At 41.1% G+C, this 17,143-nt stretch overlaps 2 protein-coding genes across 5 annotated transcripts in view; one reads left to right on the top strand and one right to left on the bottom strand.

The window, feature by feature from the left end:
* RUFY2 (RUN and FYVE domain containing 2) overlaps positions 1-17,143 on the bottom strand; it is a 176,031-nt gene that overhangs the window by 95,448 nt on the left and 63,440 nt on the right. The gene's annotated exons all lie outside the window — the stretch shown is intronic.
* HNRNPH3 (heterogeneous nuclear ribonucleoprotein H3) lies at positions 1,474-9,344 on the top strand. Of its 4 annotated transcripts, none has more exons than XM_050959646.1 (10): positions 1,474-1,674; positions 3,327-3,462; positions 4,013-4,151; positions 4,707-4,894; positions 5,295-5,381; positions 5,651-5,766; positions 7,572-7,707; positions 8,405-8,485; positions 8,565-8,648; positions 9,045-9,344. In XM_050959646.1, exons 2-10 carry the CDS (start codon positions 3,348-3,350, stop codon positions 9,119-9,121), a joined length of 1,023 nt encoding a protein of 340 aa, XP_050815603.1. In that variant the 5' UTR covers positions 1,474-1,674; positions 3,327-3,347; the 3' UTR covers positions 9,122-9,344. The 4 variants fall into 4 exon arrangements, with proteins under 4 accessions (XP_050815603.1, XP_050815601.1, XP_050815602.1 ...); XM_050959644.1 differs by lacking the exon at positions 1,474-1,674 and adding an exon at positions 2,051-2,540; XM_050959645.1 differs by lacking the exon at positions 1,474-1,674 and adding an exon at positions 2,058-2,540 and having other exon boundaries at positions 4,707-4,849.

The following is a 17,143-nucleotide window of genomic DNA, read 5'->3' on the forward strand; positions in this document are numbered from 1 at the left end:
ACCCGCCTCCAGCCAGCCCCGCACCCATTGCCTTGCCTGCAGCTAGTCCTGCCCCCCTGCAGCCAGCCCCTGCTGCACCTCCCTGCCTGAAGCCAGCCAGTCCCGCACTCCTCTGTCTCCAGCCCTGCCAACCTATGCCGCACCCCCCCACGCGGCCTTGCCTGAAGCCAGCCACCCCACAGCCCCCTGTCTCCAGCCAGCCCTCACCCCTTGCCCTGCCTGCAGCCAGACTCTACCTCCGGTCTGCCCCTGCCCTGCCTCCAGCCAGATCCATGTCCACTGGTGCCCTGCAGTTCCCAGGGCAGTAACCGTGCATACCTGCTTCAATGAGGGGGGCAGGGAGCAGCTGGGATCCACACATGTGCACACCCTAGGGTGACCAGACAGCAAGTGTGAAAAATTGGAATGGGGGTGGAGAGTAATACGATCCTATATAAGAAAAAGACCCCAAAATTGGGACTCTCCCTATAAAATCGGGACATCTGGTCACCCTAGCACACCCCCAGGAAGTGGCAGGGACCCACACATGTGAAACGGACCTCATGTTCTAGTTCAGGCCCATCTTTTAAAAAATGACTTTAGGTAGAGTTAACATCTGTATTTTCCTGGACGTGTCAAGCTTTCTGGTTCTTAAATCGCCATCCAGGATACGGACGTATGGTAACCCTATCGGTACAAAAAGTACATACTGTGGCTCATCCCTTAAATCAGAACTTTTTATAGGGTACCGATTGCTAACAAATGAAACGCTTTTTAAAAACTTTTTTCTAGTCATCGCTGCTGGGGCCCCACCGAAAATATTTGAATTGGGTCCTGCACTCCCTAAAGCCGGCCCTGCTGGCTATTGTCCCCTCAGCAAACACCCCAAACAACCCCCGTGCTCCTGCGCTGGCCCTGGCAGCGTATTCCGTGGCTACAATAAGCACTGCGCACTGCACACAGCCGGGCTTCCCCCCCTCCCGGGCAGAGGTCAGTTAAACGAGAGATCTTGGCCCGCGAGGCTGAGGTCCAGCCCCTGTAAGGGAAGGCAGCAAGGGAGCGGGGGAAGGTGCTGGCCTGCCTGCTGGGCAGGTCACAGCGTTCAAGGTGAGAAGGAAGCTACCGCCTGTGGGGCCGGAACATGGAGTTTCGCGCCTCAGGGCAGAGCTGTCTGGTTCTGTTACGAAGGCACAATAGCGCTCACTTCCGCTACCCTCCACCTAACAACTACGCATGCGCCACCTCCCTTCCCTCGGCTCTGGAACCTAGCGGAACCGCCTAAGCAGCACCTTGGCGCTGCCTTTGCGCTAGGTCTTCTAAAGAATACCTTACGCATGCGCGCTTACGCCTACTGTTTTATAACGCATGCGCCCCTGCACCTAATAGCCACTGGGCGTTATTGTCGACCAGTCCGTCACTTGTGCGTGCGCTTTTCTTAGGTGCGCATGCGCCATTCCCGGTACCTTGGGCGTGAGCAGAGCTGGGGTTCTCGTGCGTAGCGTGGCTATCGCGATACTTGTGTGCCCGCGACGCCATCGTACCTGGCTGTTTCTGCCTTCGCTGCGTAGTTTGCCAAGCAAGCAAGCAACGCGCCCGCCGGTGATAAGCGAGGAGGCGGAGGTTTCTTCGCTCCCCCCACCCTCCACCATAGAGCCCACCGTCGCCGCACACCGAGGAGAGTGTGAGGATCTCCCGGTGAGTACGGGGAGAAGGGCCCGAGCTAGTCGCAGCCCAGCCCGCCCAGTGTACCCGGAGGAGGTGGCTGCAGCAGTTCGGGCCCTGGGGGCGGACAGACACCTCCGCCCCCGAGCAGGGGGGCGGGCGAGCGTGTGGAGGGCGCTGAAGGCCGCGAGAATCCTCTCGGTGAGGGTGGTGCGGCGGCGACTCTTCGCGTCGCGAGGCCTAGCTCAGGCGCGGCCGCCATTTTGAGTGGTGGCGTTGAACGCGGCAGTGGCTGCGGGAGCCCGACTCGCGGCCGGGTGGTCTTGGAGGGGGTGTGGATGCAGGCTGCGAGGTTCCTGGGGAGATGGGAGTAGGCGCCTGAGGGATTCCCTGGAGGACAGGCGCTCGGGGGGTGGGGATGGCTAAGTATCTGCGGTAAATGGCGCCTGGAAGCGGGCGGCGGGAGAGGCGCGCGCTTGGCGGTAGTTAGTATTGCGGCCTGGCTGAGCGGCAGCGCGACCACAAAGGCGGGCGGCCACGGAGAGCAACGTCTGGGCCTGGCTGACGAAGAGGCGGAGTCGCCGTGTAACGTGTGCAAGGTCTCGCCATTGTCATCCCTGTGCCCAGCCTCGCGGCCTATTGTGAGACACTCTTCCCCCCCCCCCCCCCCCCCCCCCCGTGAGATTAGTGTGATCCGAGGCGCGGATTGACTGAGCCTCCCGCTCTGTGAAGGGATCTGTCTCATTCAGAGTGGATTAGTCGCCCCCCTTTCCCGGGGTTACTGCAGCTTGTTCCCCAAAGACTTCCTCTGTCGGGATAATAATTTCTGCCTCACAAGGGTGTTGTGGGAATTAATCCATTAACAGATACAGTGCGCTTGGAAGACAAAATTGATTTATGTAAGTGCTAATATTAGTAGTTATAGTATAATAATAATCATTTTGTTTTGTTGGCCCAGTAGCATATTTGCATTAAAACTAAATATCGTGTTTTGGTGCTTAATTCATACAAGCGTCTATAATTTATAAACATTCTTGGTGTGTTTTGGTAGTAACATTAATCATCCCTTGATCAAATTTGAATCATACTATAATACTGAGATTTTAAAAGTGCCATTACAAAGGACCCAAGTTACAATTCAGCTTTCATTTTTATTCTTGCACTGTCTACCCCTGACTCTCAAGATAGTTCTTGTTTTCTATATTCCTCTTCAGGTTTTTAATTTAAAGCATTCTGATCTTTAGAAAAGTTATTCTTGTGTCTTCAAAAAAGGCCTATACAGCAGACCAAGTTAAAAATGGGACATAATACTAGATTTCATTTGTCAAGGGTTAAGGGGGATTTTTTTTTTATATAATCTCAACTCCCTTTAAGCAAGGCAAGTGAAGATGTGCATGCATGTGAGAGACTGTCAGACTCTAGAGGGTTTGTGTACTATGTTTTGTCTGCTTTGTGTGTTCAACTAAATCTCTGGCAGTACAGTACCATATTTGATACCCTTCTGAATGTATCTTGCAAATCATAGTACAACTCCAGAATGTAACAGTAATAGACATTATGATGTATCATATTAGCTTGTAACTGAGGTAAAATTAAATGTGTATGGAGATGGGTTTGGTGGGGGATTAGAGGTAGCAATACATTATGATTCTAAAACACTAACTTTTCCTCCTTGTTTTTTGTAGTGTGTTGATTTAAGTAGCAAGATGGACTGGACTGGGAAACACAATGGTCCAAATGATACATCTAGTGATGGAACAGTACGACTTCGTGGACTTCCATTTGGTTGCAGCAAAGAGGAGATTGTTCAGTTCTTTCAAGGTATCTCTAGTATAGTCAAAGTACAGTGACGTAGTTTTCTATAACATCAATGTTTAACATAGTTTAACTTTTAATACCCACTTTTTTGGATGGGAGGGGGAATCTTGTTTTAAATTTAGATTGTTTTTCCAAACTGTGAATTATACTCATCTAATTAAAGTACAAATAAGTTTAGATTCAGTAAAGACTAGAATATGTTTAACTTTTAGTCAAGGTAGTAAATGTATCATGCATATTGACATAATTTACTCTGTGTATTAGATTTTGGAGCACAGTTAAAATATTTGACTAGTAGTTATCTTCATATAATGTAGGCAGACTTATTCCTGTATAGCTTAAACAAACAAACCAAAAAAAACCACTACTAGAACAAATATGGCTAAAACATGAATGTTGAATGAAAAATCATTGGCTTGTCTTGTTGGGTGATGGGGGAAACTAAGCTTATTTTTTTGTTGTTTAGATTTGCTTTAAGTATTTGCTACAGATGGGAATGTTTCAGCCTTTAACACTGTTCCCCTTGATGGGGTTATTTGTCCTTGGGTTAAAGGGTTGGAAATCGTGCCAAATGGGATAACATTGACGCTGGACTACCAGGGGAGAAGCACAGGGGAGGCCTTCGTGCAGTTTGCTTCAAAGGAGATAGCAGAAAATGCTCTGGGGAAACACAAGGAAAGAATAGGGCACAGGTGGGGATGGAGAGTTTGGGATGGTGTTAAATCTTTATTTTTGGGGGTTGTGGGTCAGTAATGCTTTTTTGGGGAGGTGGGAACCATAATTTAACTGGCTATTTTAAAGAATTTATATTTATGATTCTAAGTTTAACTTGGAAAATACAATAGCTTTGGGGGTGGGGGAAAGATAGTAATACTATGTAGTTTGCTAAAATCAGAATTTTATCTTTTTGTGTAGGGTATTCTATGATAAATCTATAGTCAGCCATTTTTCAACTGTATTATTTTATATTGGGGGAACAAGTTTCAGAGACTTGAATTTAATTTTTACAGTTAGAATTTTCAAGTAGTAAATTTTACCAATGTAAAATTTTCTTTTGATACACTTAAGAATCTTAAGGCATTAGGTGAAACTTAAGTTGTATGGTATCTCTAGTCACTTTTTTTTATTGGATTTTGCATCTAGTTATAGAAATGACATTTAAATAATTTTCTACAAAATCTTTTGTAACTTTCAAACAGCTTATGCATGTATTCTTATTTGTGCTTTGAAAATCCTCTCTTACTTAGGTACATTGAAATCTTCAAAAGTAGTAAGAGTGAAATCAGAGGATTCTATGACCCACCAAGAAGAATGATGGGACAACAACGACCGGGACCATATGATAGACCATTAGGAGGAAGAGGGGGTTATTATGGAGCTGGGCGTGGAAGTATGTATGACAGAATGCGTCGAGGAGGTGGTGGATATGACGGTGGTATGTGTATCTAATGAGCAAAGGTTCTGTTGTCAGTTTCTTCATGTTTCTGACATTTTAGTCAAGAAATACAGAAATGGCAGTAATATCAGTACCTACTAGGTTTGGAGAGTCTTTTTGAAATCTGGATTGCTATCTTTGGTGTCATTACCAAATGGGACCATGAAAATGGTGACACGTGTTTATAAAGGTAAAGGAATGGTATGAGAACACATCAGGATATTATTATTTTTTAATTGATGCAGGGAATTTTTCATTTACACTTGATGCCGAAAAATCCTACTATCATTAGCACATAATACGAATTACCAAAAGGTTGCAAAAATGTTATTGTTCATATATTGTATTATAATTTTGTAATTATAGTACATTCACACACTTTTCTTCTTAAATTGTACAGGATATGGTGGCTTTGATGATTATGGTGGATATAATAACTATGGCTATGGAAATGATGGCTATGACGACAGAATGAGAGATGGGAGAGGTAAAATCAGGAATTAAAAATTTTATACATAATGAGCTGTTTTAAAGGGTATTCCCAAAGAACAGATATTGGTCTCCTTTATATGAGAAGGAATCACCAGATTGTCAATTTAAAGTAAAAATATCTGGCATGTATGAGTATTGGGGTTAAAATGTTTTTGTTACCAAGTCCCAGTCAAGAGTGGCAGTTGCATGATGAAAATAGCAACCAATGGTAGTAATTGAATCTTTCCAGCCTTTCATGAGGTTCTCAAGAATATTCTTTTACAGGTATGGGAGGACATGGCTATGGTGGAGCTGGAGATGCAAGTTCAGGTTTCCATGGTGGTCATTTTGTTCATATGAGAGGATTGCCTTTTCGAGCTACAGAAAATGATATTGCTAACGTAAGTATGATAGGAAAAAGTTCCTCCTACTGTTGTGCTGTAGCTTTTCATGTTACTGTCTCTACCAGACATAGCTATTTTTATTCATAGTTCTCCATATTTTTGTTCTAAGAGTCAGCAGTTAGTCTCGTTCAATCTATTGTAGTTTCTCTTGAAGCAGAAACAATTGCTTATATCTGCAGCAACACAACACTGGACTTGCCATTTAGGGTTGGGATTTTCAGAAGTATTGTAGACAGGCACCCAACTTTCACTCAAAATCAATGAGTGATGGGTGCTTAACTCCCTTAAATGCTTTTGAAAATCCCATCCTAATGCACACAGTTTTGTGTGGTTTTTGGGTTTTTTGTTTTTTTTTTTTTTTTTTGACTAGAAGTTTTGAGAAAATTATCAGGTTTATGCCTTAGCCATCTGGTTCCAGTCCCATTGGTTGAGATTTAGTTGCAGAACATGTTCTTGATATGAGAGCTCCTAACTAAAACTTTTCAGAATTATTAGAATGTTACTAGCATACTATGAAACAGCAGAAATAATTAAAATTGAACAGTTCTTAAAAAGGGAGGGGTGATGTGTTTCTGACATCAGATTTACAAACCAGTGACTAAAATTTTCCAGCCATAAATGAAAACTATTTAGGTTCTACTTCAGCTTAAGTGGTACCACTTATTACCCTCTGGCTTCTCTCCACACTAGTCTTGTTATCCAACAGCAGTTATATCTCAATCTATATTTGAGAGAAATGCTTCTAGCCGTTCAAAAGGTGGGAATATCCAGCCTGTATTTAGATGATACAAAGCAATTTTTTTCAGTTCTAGCAGGGGATGTTAGCTTGTCAGATTTGGAAATAATTGCAATTTTAAGGCTGGAAGCAGCCCTTATTTATAAGATGATCTCTTGCATAACTGCCCTAGAGTAATTCCTGTATCAAGCCCAATAACTTGTGGTTTGAAATACAAAATATTTTTTTCAAAAGATATACAAGCTTGATTTAAAGACTCCAAGTGACTGATCACTATGTCCATTGCTAAATTGTTCCAATCCCGATTGGGGGGGGGGCATGCCTCAGATTCAAGATGAAAACATAATTTCAGCTTCTGTCATTGGATCTTTTTATGGTAAAGAACTTTGCTATAAAGCTTTGATGCAGAACGCACTTACGTAGGACTGATAGTTTGCTTGATGTGTGATTCCTAAAATTATTACTGAACCTATGGACTGGTGGGAGTGCCTGGTCCAAAACACCTTTCATTACTTACTCTGTACTTTGGCTTTCATGTGGCACAGGCAACAACCATGATTTGGCTTACCGTATTTCTTAATTTCCCAGATACGCACCTTACCCAGGTATCTCGTTATGCCCCAGTTCTGCAGACACATACTTAAGTGTTTGCAGGTTAAGAGCTTTAACAGTACACTTAAATTTTTACAAGTTATCACTTACCTTTCTGTATCTAGCCTGCCTGTTTGACAAATGGGATATTACTTACAGGTAGAATCTTAAGTTTTGTAAAGGTCCTTGGATAAATCTTACTATGATAAGATGAGGTAGTATTCATAGAGAATATAGTCATGCCTAGAAGGGGAATTAATCTGTTCATACTCTAGGAATAAGAAACATTGGACTGACTGAGAAAATTAGAACCAAAAATTATTCAGTAATTCCAAACATTTTTCTTTTAAACTGTCACTTATCATAATGAGCTCCTTAAAATTGTAATTTAAATTTTGTTGCTAAAGCTGTTTAATACAGTGCTTGAATATTATTTTGATATTAGTGAACAAACATTGTTAATTTAATTTTTTAGTTTTTCTCACCACTGAATCCTATAAGAGTTCACATTGACATTGGGGCAGATGGAAGAGCAACAGGAGAAGCAGATGTGGAGTTTGTAACACATGAAGATGCAGTGGCTGCCATGTCTAAGGATAAAAATAACATGCGTAAGTATTACCAGTGTGTGAACTTGAACCATTCAGTGACCAGCCCTAACTGGATTCCTAGGTCTTTTGCGCATATACTAGATGAGAGCTGTCAGTGGGGTGTTGTAAACACTTACGATGAAATTGACAATATGCTCTCAGCTCACTTATTTCCCCCTGCCTTCTGCTTTCTCTATGAAATACATGTTTTATTGGAAGTAGGAAGGAGAAGCAGTTCTTAAGGCGCTATGAACAGGACTAGAGCCTGCTAGCCTGAGGCATAGTGGAAGTAGAGAGTAGAGGCAGGCTCTTGCCTTTAGACACTTCACGTCTGCAGATCCTGAAAGTTCCTTTAAATATCTGAGCTTGCACCTAGGCTGCATTGTGGTGTGGCTTAATTTTTCTGTTTTTCTTTCATGGCTTGATTTCATGTTAATAGCTTGTAAAAAATATTGAAAGTCTGAAACCTGTTTACTCACAAGGCAGAGCAGCATATGCTGCACATGCTAATATATATCAGCTCTGGCATGGGATGACCACATGCAGGGTAAGAGGCTTCAATGTTTATTCAGTTAAGTCACTGTCTTTGAGACTATCAGCAAGGGTGCAAATTGTGACCGTAGTCATAATGAACATAGACAGTTATCTACTATGAACTAATCTTAACACCGACTCTGACCTAAAATACTGAGTAGTTTTTTGTTTTAATTTCTTAAAGAGCATCGATATATTGAACTGTTTCTGAATTCAACTGCTGGAGGAGGCTCAGGAATGGGAGGCTATGGCAGAGATGGAATGGGTATGTATGGCTTCAGATTTTAGAACATTAGCAAATACAAACTTGATCTCGTTATAACATGGCATTTTTTGCCTCCCAGATCAAGGAGGTTATGGCTCTGTTGGCGGAATGGGAAGCAATTACAGTGGAGGATATGGTACTCCTGATGGCTTGGGTGGATATGGTAAGTAGTGGTTTTGTTTTTAATTAAGTGAATTAGCTATGAGTCCTACTATCACTTTGAAAGTTTTTTAAAGTGAGAACCTGAAAATTTAGAATTGATGCATTTTTAAAACTTGAATTTATTTATTTATTTTAACCAGAAGTGAGGTCTTCGTTACAGACCACCTTTTCTCCCACTGGTGAATGAATCAAACTTCTGGCAACTAGCACTTGTTTTCACACAGAAAAAGAAATACTGGGAAAGAACATTTTTAGCTGCGTTCCAATGTAATTTAATGTTTTAAAACAAGGGGTCTGTATCATCTAGGCAGGTCTCAGGTGATCAAATTGAGAACTACTTCTGAAACTGGTAACTGCTCAGAGAATTGAGTACATAATGTAATCAATTATTTTGCAGGCCGTGGCAGTGGAAATAGTGGTGGATACTATGGGCAAGGCAGTATGGGCGGAGGTGGATGGCGTGGAATGTACTGAAGAGTGACCACCTACAAAATATCCTGGAAGAAACAGTATCTGGTCTACTAGACTTTCTTACAAAATTTAATTTCTTTTGTATTTTAAGAACTTTATAATGACTGAAGGAATGTGTTTTCACAATATTATTTGGTAAGCAACAGATTGTGATGGGAAAATCTGTTTTCTGTAGGTTTTATTTGTTGCATACTCTGACTTTAAATAAATTTTTATATTCAAACCACTGATGTTGATACTTTTTATACCAGCTACTCCTAAGGATATATTGCATATTCAAGAATGCATTTGGTTTAAGATGTGCTATTGGTTTATTAAAGGTGGTTGTACTGTAACACTGATTCCGTTCTCTGTAAACATGGTATAATTGAATCTTAGATTAAAAATACACTTGTTAAAAGGAATAAGATAGAAAAGTAGATTAGTTTGGTTTTGGTTACAACCTCTTCTAAATTGTCTTTCAAGTATATACTATTAAAAAAAATCCCACAACAAAATACTAAGTTATAGGTATGGAGGCTAAAAGTTATAAATTTGGCTTCCTTGTTTTTCATGTCAAAAGCGCTATCTTCAAATGCACAACTGCATAGGTGGGGTTGGTGTCTGATCTGTGTCCATAAGAATGGGCAACTCAGTACCTCAGTTTGCTGATCCTTGCACTAATATCTAGAAAGTTTCACATTTACTGATAAATCTTCATGTCTGTATACTTACAAATCAATTTGTCTTGTTAAATTATCTTCAACCATTACTAAAGTTTCCTTTTCCATATGGACAGGACACAAAAATAAATGGGGCAGAGTACTAGTTACATTAAACTATATCTGGTTCTAATATACTTACTATCCAAAACATGTCAGAATATTAAGACATTAAGTCAAATTGTGCACAGGTCTCATTTTCCCGAGTCTGTTCAGAAAATAACATACAAGTAGTTTTGCTGCTGAATAGCTGATGATAGCCTGCATCTATTCAAAATTCGACAGTTTCTCTTTTCTGAAGAAAGGACTCATCATTTTTAGGAGTTATTTGGCATCCAAATACCCCTTCAAATGAAAGCAAACATAAGACCAATACTTCTCAAAATACTTTCACACACTCCAACTACGTCCGGGTAATGTTTTTGTGCATTTGTGACATGTAAGATGTTTGGAACCATATTGTTTGAAGACACTAACATACATGATGTATAATGAAGAAAAAGGTATTTCATAATTCTCAGCCACCATGCTCTTCCAAAATTTAACTGCTTGTCCTTAAATGCCTCCCTTTAATTTGTCAAATGTGCTCTTGGTTATTGAAAGTTTGTCACCTGTTTTTGCTAGTAATGTGTTTGTAATAAATGTGTTTATTGTGGGAGACAATAGAATGGAGTTTATTTTGCTAGGAAGTGTGTGTGTCAAACTAGCGTAAGAGGTCTACAAAACATCTGATATAATTAAAATGGGAGTGTCTTGTTCAGTATAGCTACAGCTGCAATAGTATTAACCTTTTCCACTCCTTCCCTCAACTTCTTCCTTATATAGAGCAGGCCCTATTATATGAAAAACCCCAGCTGAATCTGTTTGTGGTTTGTTTTTGTTTTTTTTTTTTAATATGGACAGCAGCTCGCTTGAGTCACAACCCATCTGAAATTTGTGCTCTAGACTTTTTGAGTTTGTGGTGAGGTCAAACCTTAAGTGCTGAGTGGTTGCAACCAAACTGGTCTGGGTGAGGAAAAGTCGTGCTAGCTAGATACTGGAAAAAGGGAAAGGGGCTTTGATCCTGAATATTCTAGACCAGCAGTTCTCAAACTCTGGGTTGCAACCCCATTTTAATGGGTTCGCCAGGGCTGGTTTAGACTTGCTGGGGCCCGGGGCCAGAACTGAAACCTGAGCCCCACTGCCAGGGGCTGCAGTTGAAGCCTCAGGGCTTTGGCCTTGGGCAGCGAGGCTCAGGTTACAGGCCCACTCCCTGGGGCTGAAGCCCTTTGGTTTTGGCCGCCTCGCCCAAGGCAGTGGGGCTTGGGCAGGCTAAGTCTTTATGTGGCCCCAGGAATGGGGACTAATCATGTTTCAGAGTAGCAGCCATGTTAGTCTGTATTTGCAAAATGAACAGGAGTACTTGTGGCACCTTGGAGATTAACACGTTTATTTGAGCATAAGCTTTTGTGGGCTACAGCCCACTTCTTCGAATGCATAGAATGGAATATACTCTGTGAGTATATATATCTCCTCACTATATGTTCCATTCCATATGTTAGTCTGTAAGGTGCCACAAGTACTCCTGTTCTTTTTGATAACCATTTTTGTAGAAGGGAGTTGAAGTGCAATGTTTCAGAACCCCTGGTTTAGACTGCAGTGAACTTCATCTGACACGATGCCTTACTTACACTGAAAATATTAGTAGCATAGTATTGAACGAAACTGCACCACTCCATTAGATAGGCTTTCTGCTATCTTTATTGAGGGGGAGAGCCATCTAGGGTAAAGCTAAGTAAGCTTCCCTCAGTCATAAGTAGAAAAGTTGGATGTGTCTAGTTCTGGGTTGGGACAAATATGCCTATAACTAAGGCCCTCTGTAAATCATTTTCAGGGATATGGGAATTGTGAAAATATCCCCCCCAACTATACCTTTTAAATATTTGTCCCTTGAAACTGACTAAATTTAATTGTAAAATTCCTTCAGAGCAAATTCAATACCTTGCCCTTTAGTCATGTGGTTTTTTTACATGATTTACACAAGGCCCTACCTATAACTATTGTACATGCAGTGTGACCTGTTGAAAATTAGGTGCTTGCATGTAAAATAGCTGAAGTTGTGCATTTCTTTGCCTTGTTCCTAGCTTCTTTTGAAATGTGGTGGATAGCTCTTATAGAAGTTTACTTAAAGAGCTTTCTCATACTACTTGTTGCACTGTGACCTAATTTCTGTAAAAGGTCCAACTGCCAAAGGTAAGTGCATTGTTACATTGCAGTAGCAAATGGTGTCATCTGTGATAGGAGGGAATGGAATGAGATCAACACATTGCCATCTAGCTGGCCTATTTTCAGTCAGTGAGTCACTACCATCTGATACTGAACTAGAAGGGCTTATCTGAAGTTTAATTGTCTGAAGATATTTATTTCTATCACTTTAACTTGCTCACCACCTTGTGTCTCAACTTTTATTGGGCCATTGTCTGTTGGTGACAGACAAGCTTTCAGGCACCCAGAGCTCTTCCTCAGGTCCGGAAAATGACTTACAATCTTTATGGTAGCAACACTTACACATTATGCCAATAGGTTCAATGTTAAATCTGAAATACCTACATACTGGAGGCTGATGTGAAGTAATCAGATTTCTCTCAGAAGTAGGCCTGGCCATTCTTGTAGATTTGTTGGAAGTCCTTTACATTCCTCAGATGAAGGAGCAGAGCTAACTGCCTGCAAAGGAAAGATGGCCATTAAAATGCTCCTGGGTGGCTGCTTTCATGGGTATGGTCCTCCATACTTTTACATTATCCTTTCAAAAAGGGATAAGTGGGGGTAGACATAGCTTAACATACAAGCTCAGCATTGTACTGTTGAAATAGTAGTAACTCTTCTGCATAGCTGAAAGATGGCCAAACCTGAGGGGAAAAAACCTAAGGCAAAACAGCACCTCCTGTTCTTATTGCAGGGTTACAGTATCTTCATTCTGTTGTCTCCCAGGCCTACTGGAACAAGGAAGTTTAGGACAGCTGGCGATGAGGCTGAGGGAGTAGCCATGTTTCCTTTTAAATCCAGAAGTGCACTGCCACAGATGAGTTCCATACTTATGATCATGCTTAAAATTAGAGTTCCATCATCATCAGGTGTGCACTCCAAAGGTCAGCCAGGGATCAGTGATGCTCTCTCTAAGGGATAAACAGATTTAAAATAGAAAAGCTACACCACCTCTTCCATGATGTTAAGCCTCACAGCAGGGGCCAACCTATGAAGTTAAGTTAGTAAACCAGGTAAGATCAGGTGGAAAGGCTAAGCATTGGCACATGACCTGATTGCATGCAAGTACAGAGGGCTATAACCATGGGCAGCAGCTCTCCATCCTTAACTGTTTAGTAAAAGGGAGAAGGAAAAAGATACAACTTTTTGGTCAAAAACACCTAGCCGTGGGGTTCCACACAGGCAAAAATATCTTGCAGAACCAGTTACTTTACAAGGTAAGTAATTGATCTTTACTCAAAGCCCTCCAGAAAAAGAAAAAAGCATCACAAAAATGTAGGGCTGGAAGGGACCTTAAGAAGTCATCATGTGCAGCCCCCTACACTGCAGCAGGACCACGTAAATCTATGAAGACGGATTTCTAATGTCTGAGATGGTGTTATCCACATGCTATTTTAGTATAGTACAAAATCAGGGCAGCATGGGTTGAGCAACACAGAGGGTAGTGGTTTTATTTATAAAGAAATGGCAAATATTGTGTTTTCCTAGTTGAAGTGCTCTAAGAGACTAGTTTATGCTATAAACTTTTTCTCCCCTACAAAAATCTGGAAACAAAGTTTCCGTGTGGAGGTTTAAGCAGGAAGGCAGTGCAGTAATTAAGCAATATTGTAATTTCAGTAAGATAGATGCTTATTTTAAGATCATTTACATTAGTTTCCAATTTATTTGATTACATCTCTATAAAAAATTAGATTTAAAATTTTTATTAAAGCTAATGTTAATTATATAATACATAGATTGAGGAAAATGTCTGTACATGTGGGTATAGTGCTTAGATTATCCACAATACAAAGTTTGTTTTTAACGTCATAAGATAACATATAGTACATAATCAGCAATAACCCAAACTGAGGTGAATGAATTTAAGAATACAGTTTAGATATCTAGTATCCATGCATTTGGGTACATTACTCATGAAAACAAAGTTGTACAGAGTTGGTAGCAGAAAGAAAAATATATATCCATGAGTGAAGATTGTCCCTTAGTAACTGAAAATTTAGGATAGGTTGCTCATTTAGAGAGAAGGGAAAAAATAAGTCCATGAGGGAAGTATTTGTTACTTTCCTGACTGCTTCTCATCGACACTCCAGCTCATCCCTCCTGGTATTGCTGATGTCCAGTAATGTGTTCTATGTAAATGCTGCTTGACCACTTGATAGCATCCGACAGCATAAGTTGCTGCATCAGCTGAGCGTAGTGTTGACCGACTCCATGTTCTCTCACCACTGGCTCATTACTGGGGTTCCATGTGCCCAGGGCTCTGACAATCAGTGTGTGAATTTGGACCTTATAGGCCCTAGCTCTCAGGGTGTCAGCCAGAGGGGCCTATTTCTCCAGCTTTCAAGATCAGGCATCATGGAAAGCTAGGGTACTACCAAACCAGTGCAAATCTACATGCTAGGCCAAATCCTGCTCACTTTATTCACATAGTCCCACTGCTGGATAGTACATCCAGGAATAAAGCAAGCAGCATTTAGCCCATTGTGTAAGGCAATATTAAGATAAAGTATTTTAATAGTGGAAATTGTCAAGTGTTCAAAATACTTAAATAATAGCTTATGTGCAGAGTTTGGTTATGTCATTTTATTTCTTCAAACAAACTACATGTTTACAAACATTTGCATTATTTTAATTTACAAAACTCTCAATCTTTTAGAAAATTCTTTACAAAAGCTACATAAGCAATTACAATCAAATTCTTGGCATGATCAGTAGAACATTAATTGCATGACTACTCAAAAGCTACAACTAAGCTTTTTATGTGCAAGAATGATTTATTAAGCTGAGTTAAAAATGGAATTTTTCAAAACCATCTTGCTCCTATAATAGAAGCAATCCAAATCTGTGGATAAAGGAAATAATTGGGCTGGTAACTCTTTGGGTTTCTGCTGGCCAGTACAGATTTGGGGGAAATAATAACAAAATTAGAGCTAGAATAAAAAATGCCTAGGTCAAATGGAAAGAGATAGGAAGTTACCAGTAAGCTTAAAAGAGAAGTCTAGAAAACAGTGGTTAATCCAGTTTTAATGTATGACACTTGAGTGTTGAGCAACTGCTCTGTTCCACAGAAATGCAGATCTTGATGGATGAGTGGTGTAAGCAAGAAAGACGTGGTGAGGAATGTCTTGTTAAGAGACATGTTCATAGTAACACTGACAGATAAAGCAAAAGGAGGGCATGAAGGCTCAGATGGCTTGGCCATGTAAAGTGCAGTCCTGCCAACTATGTGAGTCCAACAGATCAAGGGAAAAAGAGAGGCTGACCCAAGAAATGGGAAGTCAAAGGAAAACATGCCAGCATGTGGTGTGATAAAGGATATCACATTGAACTGAGCACTTTGGAAGGAGAGGACTTGGAGAACAGGTCCCTATTTGATAGAATTAACACAAGAAGTGCAGATTTAGGAGTAAATTCTGCAGTTGGAGTCCAATCCCACAATGAACTCAGTGTGCAAAGCTTATTGCAGGATTGGGACATTCATATGGAGGAAGGAAGCTTTATTCTGGCAGAGTGGGTTTTCTTTTGTTTGTTTTTTTCAAACTGATCAAAAGTTTGGATTGTTAGTATTCCCACTAGAAACGGGGTACTAAGCAGAGTTCAGGTGAAGTGTATGCTAAATGCAACTTACAGAGATGTCATCCCGTGTAATAACTGCTGGGTGTATTGTTATTCAACTGATATAAAACACTACAGGAACAGGTACATGTGTTCTAGGAGCAGACACAGTTGCCATGCAATATCTATTTTAAAAAAGGGCAGGATGTATCATGTTGTGTCACACTGACTCAAACCCTCTCACTCACAAAGCCTGAGTTCTGCAGGTTTGAGAGGTGATGGGAAGGGAGAATTTTCCCCTCTCACCAAGGAGCAGAACAATTTTGTGGCCCCATATAGTCCATGACTGCAGACTTTACCACACAATTACACATCTTCAATAAATATTCTAACACTTACAGTTGCGAAGAACTTGAAAATGCAACACAAAAGTGTAACTGATGTAGTGATATCTGCCTGCTTTTGCACAGCCTGCAACAACTTTGAGATGTGAACTTTCCTATTCATATACATGGCTCTGAAATCTAGAGATGACAAATATTTCACATTGTTGACATTTAAATTTTTGATCACTTTAGAAGGAACATTTGCAAATGTTCTTTGAACAATCTCAGACTGTCTCCCACACCCACCCAGGTGCTAAAAGGCCCAAGTGTTTCTTGGCAAAATCTCCAGCTTGGCTCTGGACAGCTACAATACAGCTTTGTGGTCAGTGCAAAAAAATTTTGGCATATCAGTAACTCAAAATGAAGGGAAATAATATTAAAATAAATAGGCTACTGATTATACTCTTCATTTTCATATTTGATTAAAAATCTCAATTTTTTTACTTTTAAGACACCTACCACAAATTTTTCCTCTACCACAACGAAGTGCCACTGAATGTAGGAATTTTGCTACAGAATTTAGCTTACTACAGAGCAAAAATAGCTTTTGCTAGAACAGCCTGCGGGCTGCTGTAAGCACAGTAATTGTTGCATCTCTCTTTACTGGGGCCTAGCAAATAGTTCAGTGCAGTCACAATCAGCCTCAACACCACATTGTTGCAATTTCTCTCACTCCCAACCCTCATCCATTCTTCTCCCGCTCCACATGCAGTGGAACCACTTATTCTATACACCCACAGAGGCAGAAACAAGTCCTTTCTGTCTTTGGTACTGTACATCATTTAGAAATGAAGAGTTTATCTGTGCATGTGGCATCCAAAGTGTTTGCAATTAGGATTGATGTAAACAACCCATTAAGGCATTAACAGAAGTTCATAAGTCTGCTGGGGAGGTTTCAGCAGGAGTTCACATCAGGTACTAGAGCAGGGGTGGGCAAACTACGGCCCGGATCCGGCCCCTCAGGGCTTTGGATCCAGACCATGGAACTGCCCTCCGTGGCTCTGTGGGCCTGGCACCGCTCTCAGAAGCCACCCCCAGGCAGGGGGTTCTGCATCTGTTGCCCTTGCCTCCAGGCACCGCCCCCTGCACCTCCTATTGGCCAGTAATGGGGAACCACCACCAATGGGAGTTTCCAGGGA

The sequence above is a fragment of the Gopherus flavomarginatus genome, chromosome 6, assembly GCF_025201925.1.
Source record: "Gopherus flavomarginatus isolate rGopFla2 chromosome 6, rGopFla2.mat.asm, whole genome shotgun sequence".
Taxonomy (NCBI): Eukaryota; Metazoa; Chordata; order Testudines; family Testudinidae; genus Gopherus; species Gopherus flavomarginatus.

Coding starts and splice junctions, on each gene's coding strand:
- HNRNPH3 (XM_050959646.1), top strand. CDS start 3,348: ATGGACTGGACTGGGAAACACAATGGTCCAAATGATACATCTAGTGAT. Junction 4,152..4,706: donor AAGGAAAGAATAGGGCACAG/GTGGGGATGGAG, acceptor TCTCTTACTTAG/GTACATTGAAATCTTCAAAA. Junction 8,649..9,044: donor TGATGGCTTGGGTGGATATG/GTAAGTAGTGGT, acceptor ATTATTTTGCAG/GCCGTGGCAGTGGAAATAGT.